This window comes from Sesamum indicum, linkage group LG4, assembly GCF_000512975.1.
Source record: "Sesamum indicum cultivar Zhongzhi No. 13 linkage group LG4, S_indicum_v1.0, whole genome shotgun sequence".
In the NCBI taxonomy this organism is placed as follows: domain Eukaryota; kingdom Viridiplantae; phylum Streptophyta; class Magnoliopsida; order Lamiales; family Pedaliaceae; genus Sesamum; species Sesamum indicum.
In genome coordinates this window covers 15,140,893-15,145,729 of record NC_026148.1, presented here as the reverse complement: position 1 = coordinate 15,145,729, position 4,837 = coordinate 15,140,893, and the positions used below count along the sequence as shown (strand labels likewise).

Sequence of the window (4,837 nt, the reverse complement as noted above, 5' to 3'; positions counted from 1 at the left end):
AGAAAAGATGTAGCCGTTTCAACCTTGTATAGTTAGACTTACAATCAAGAAGCCAACAGCTGTAAATAAATCAACCAAATATATGTCCAACCATTGGTATTTATAGCAAAACAGGATAAAACCATCTTCAGCTGTTCTAAGCCGCAAGAGTCAAACATATATTCCCCTGCTGCAATAAAGCCAACTTCATTTCTATATCTGGTAGTTGGTGGAATTCCATATAATTTTCTTTCAACCATGAGTTTTCTTACAACATCATCAGATGTTGCCATGATCTTATGTGCGTTTGTTATCAAACGCAAATTATCCAGAAGTGAAATATCAAAAGATGTTTATTTTTAAATGCTGCGATAAATCAGAAAGGGAGCTCCTTCATTAAGACAATTACCCCATCATTGCAAAATTGTATCCAGAACTTAAATAAACACGTTTTCTGGAACATGTTGACATTCGAATATCTAAAATGCATTTTCCATCAATGTCAACAACTATATATGGTGAACAGTATGCATCTGTTCGTATTTAAATGCTCAAGAAAGAAAAGAGCGGGGAAAAAGGAGTTAACTCAATTTTTTCCTTACCTAAATACCCAAATCCTGTGTCCAGCAGCTATCAGTTCTTGATAAATAGGAAGCACAGATAGAGGAGTATCTGCCCAGTAGTTACCAACTATATCGCTGCAAAACAAAGATATCAGATTCAAGACGTGCCACAACTCGCACAATCAAGGATAAGAGAAACTGCAGAGTTAACAGTACCTGCAAGATTGCCATGGGTAGGAAATCCGTGTGACGTTGGCATGTAATGCATTTTGAACTTCAGGGAGATTGAAGTAAATTTCAGAATACCGTTCAGTGCAGGGGTCATATGCCCTGGACATCCATGGCTGCATTTGAAAAATTAAGGGTCTCAAACAACACAATGATGCATGAAAATTTTTCAGCAAGTCCTCGTACAATAGTTGAGCTTAAATGATGCAGATTATGAAAACGAATGAAGGACAGATCTCATTATTTCCTGATACAGGTTTTGCAACAAACTAGAAGTTATTCTATCGACATATTTGAATTAGTTATTCAGATTCAGATTATTCTTTCATGATTTTGGCTGACCCACATAGTACTTGACTTTGCAACTCCATAACCCGTTTCCCGATACTGTTACAAATAGTAAGTTCAACCATAAACGAAATTTATGTCAGACGGCATGATTATCTTTCCTCTCCTGACTAAACTTTCAGCACACAGAGTGTTTTCGACACAGAGTTTGTTTTAGAACACTTAATAAGGACTACCAATTTTCCAGCAGTCTAAGGTCTGATCTATTTTGATGGATGCTCAATGAAGACTTACATAGTGACCCCTTAACCGACGTCTAAGTGAAGAAGCGCTATTGCAGGGACGAGTATAAATGCTGTAGGGATCAATGTTCCCCATCTCCTTGTCGGCGAGATCAAGAGATTTGACGCAATCACTTGAAGGATGAGTAGAGGACCCCAAGTCACATGTTCTACGCAGAATTTTGTAAGTTGAGTCTGAAATTAAACCGTGAGTCCACCAATACTCAAATGTGCCGATATAATCATGGTAATCATCAGTGACAGCATTCCCCACCTAAAGAGACAAGGTCCGGTCACAAAAATCTCAGCAAATACGTCTGAAAGTTAACTTACATAAACTAAACTAGAACTTAAGTCAAGTAGGATCTCGTATGGAGTACCATGAATCCCTTGAAATTAATAACTGGATTCTGAATTCCTTTGTTTCTTTGGTATATGATTTGAGATAGCTGAGGAACATAATGTCCTGAAAATATGAGCAAAAACTCAAGATTACAATAATCATTCGGTGTCATTTGCGTAGTTCATACTGTACCCTTCTGCACAACTAAGAAGACCATACATCACAAACCTGCATAACTTTCTCCAGCAATGTAAAAATCTCTATATTTGTACTGAGGAAACCTCTCGAACCAGCCGACAAGAAATGCATACGCATCTTCAGCTAAAAATTCATAACACCCACATCCAAATCAATCAGAGGCAAGTAGTCTAAGTAAATCAACTAGGATAGAAACTATTCCACTGCAGGCGCATATACGAAACCAATGCAAACGAATAACAACATTTTCAAGATTCAAGATTCAAGATCCCAATTTTCTGGAGAAAATTACCTGTTCTCTGGTCACCTACGGTATACAAATCCGATGAAGTATTTGAATACGAAAAACCAACACCAGCCGGCGACTCTAGGAAAAGCAAATTCGCCACTGCCATAAAACATCAGAAGACTCTTGAGAAGGTAATGACTGAAAAAGCAAAAGCCAAACATAATATGCATTCATATCAACTGAAAGAACTCAAAATTACAACCGAATTGCCACATACATTTGTTCCAAGAATAAGGATTGAGGTAAAGGGTTTTCCCATCGGAATTAATCCGAAATGGGCCGATCTCTTCGGCCGCTCCATAAGCTACGGAAGAGCAACCAGGGCCACCATTAAGCCACAAAACAAGTGGCCTTGAATCAGGCCCTCTATATGCAGGTGCCTCAGTTAACCAGTAAAACAATGCCCTCCCAGACTGCTGATTCACAGTGATATAACCTGAGTACTGATTGAATCCAACATTTTGAGGCTGTCCAGGCAAATATGTAATCCTATCTCTTTCCTGATCTAAATTAGACAAAGAGTAACCAATGCCCACAAAAGAATTCAACCACAGGATGCAAATTGCACATAAAATTGACTGCACTTGATACCCCATCAATCAATTCCTTTCACAAAAAAGAATCAACCAACAAAAAGAAACACAGCCCAGAAACACAAAAGGGTTTCTGGGATTCCCCAAATTTGAATTGGAATCTATTTACAAGAAGAATGAACAGTAGAGCCGGGTGAAGAACAGGGCCCAACCAAGAAACTCATTGGCTGGCATTTATACAGATGGCTCAATTAATGAACAGCAAAACCAATACGAAGCAGACAAAAACTCATCATCACAAATCCCCATAATATTCTCAGATTCAAGAAAAAATATATAAAAAAGAGTATAAGAAAAGTCAGCTGGTCTTTTTCAGTTTTCTTCTACACTCCCAACTCGTAACACAGCTGACACCCACATGCCTCATGTTTCTTGGGAAAATGACTGATGAAAAGGGAGAAAGAAAACACACAAATGGCCACAGAATTCTACGAAAAAATTCTATGGGTTTAGAACTTTAGAGGGAACCTAGCTGCGAGAGTGATGAGAGATTGTGATTGGACATGTGGTGTACTGGGACTAGCAGTCAAGAGACAGGACAGAGTTGTTAACCAATACAAGCAAAGCAATTACCTCTTTTGTTTGGCTCTCATTACCAATAATTGGTAGTTGTTAAGTATGAACAAAAGTTTCCCCACACGATTTCATATTTTTTATTGAAAAATTTTGATTCAAATGAGTTTGATTAAATCAAATCCATTATAAAATAAATATAATGTATTTAATTATTGTATAATTAATTTAAATTCAATTAAATTCGATTTGAATCAATCAATGAATGTAAGGATAGTTCTTGCCCCTACAATATTTGATCATAATAATAATTTCAATATTTTTTCATAAATTTACTAAAATACCTCTTAAACTTCCTGAGGCCATTATCCCGTGATCGCTAACTAACTAGTCAATAAGTCGGCTAAAAAATGAAAATTTATTTGGATGTTTTGATGACCTTATAAACTTTTAAAAGCAAAAAAATTATATTTTTTTATCCTGTAATTTTAAATTATTAGCACTTTTGGTCCTGTAACTTACTTTATTTATGCATTTAGTCTTTTTTTAACGAACTTAATCCCGAACATCGCATATTTTGTTCTTTTTCGATAAATTTAGTCTTGTGTTGACAATTTTAGTCCCCTTCATAATGTAATAATAAATCTCATTTTTTCTCTTGTAATTATGAGTCGTTATGATCAAAATTATCCATATAAGACTAAATTTGCCAAAAAAGAATCAAATATAAGATGTTCAGAACTAAGTTCGTAAAAAAAATGATTATTGTGTAAATGGTGTAAGTTACAGGACTAAAAGTGCTAAATGATCTAAAGTCACAGGACCAAAATTATAATTTTATCTTAAAACTCTTAAAAGATGTTAAAAAGTGTTTTGGCAAAGAACTTTGAAGGCTATATATAAGATCCGAAAATAAAATGTCAAGAGCTATATAAAAAAAAAAATTAAGGAGTTCTCGACTTATTTTATAATTTTAACAAATTTCATTCAATTTTACATTGTTGATCACATCTTACAAACCTTGTAATCTTAATTAACCCAAAATCTTTAACAACTTATTTTTTTAAAAAAATAATAATAAGATACCATATCCTATATATAAAATCTAAAAATATTTGAAAGATATATAAGTTTATAAAATATTTTAAATAAATTTTATTATTATTCTTGATATATACATATATTTTGGTTTAATGATGTAAGAGTTGGTTATGAGGCACTGGCACTTTAATTAAAATCCCTATATCCAATTATTAATCATGAGTGGACTAATTGGCTAAAATACTAAGAAATTTAGAAAAACAAATTAAATTATTTATGGGGGTAACTTACGTTGATACGGTGACTTCATGAGGTCAAATCTAATTATACAAATACTCCTTATTTTTTATAAAATTACAAATATATATCTTGATATTATAATTATAATTGCAAATACAGTCCTTATTTAATATCGAAATTTTACACGAATACATCTATATTACACTAATACCCCATTAGAAGATGTACCTATAATTTTATAAAAAATAAAGGATATTTATGTAATTAAATTTAATCAAATC

At 33.7% G+C, this 4,837-nt stretch overlaps 1 protein-coding gene across 1 annotated transcript in view; it reads right to left on the bottom strand.

Annotated features, from left to right (window-relative positions):
* LOC105161107 (serine carboxypeptidase-like 27) overlaps positions 1-3,287 on the bottom strand; it is a 4,251-nt gene extending 964 nt beyond the window's left edge. Inside the window, exons 1-7 of the mRNA XM_011078694.2 lie at positions 2,387-3,287; positions 2,173-2,268; positions 1,911-2,003; positions 1,720-1,805; positions 1,353-1,613; positions 759-886; positions 582-677 (exon numbers count right to left, since the gene is read on the bottom strand). Coding sequence (XP_011076996.1) covers positions 582-677; positions 759-886; positions 1,353-1,613; positions 1,720-1,805; positions 1,911-2,003; positions 2,173-2,268; positions 2,387-2,765 — 1,139 coding nt within the window. The 5' untranslated portion in view covers positions 2,766-3,287. The remainder of the gene's footprint in view (positions 1-581; positions 678-758; positions 887-1,352; positions 1,614-1,719; positions 1,806-1,910; positions 2,004-2,172; positions 2,269-2,386) is intronic.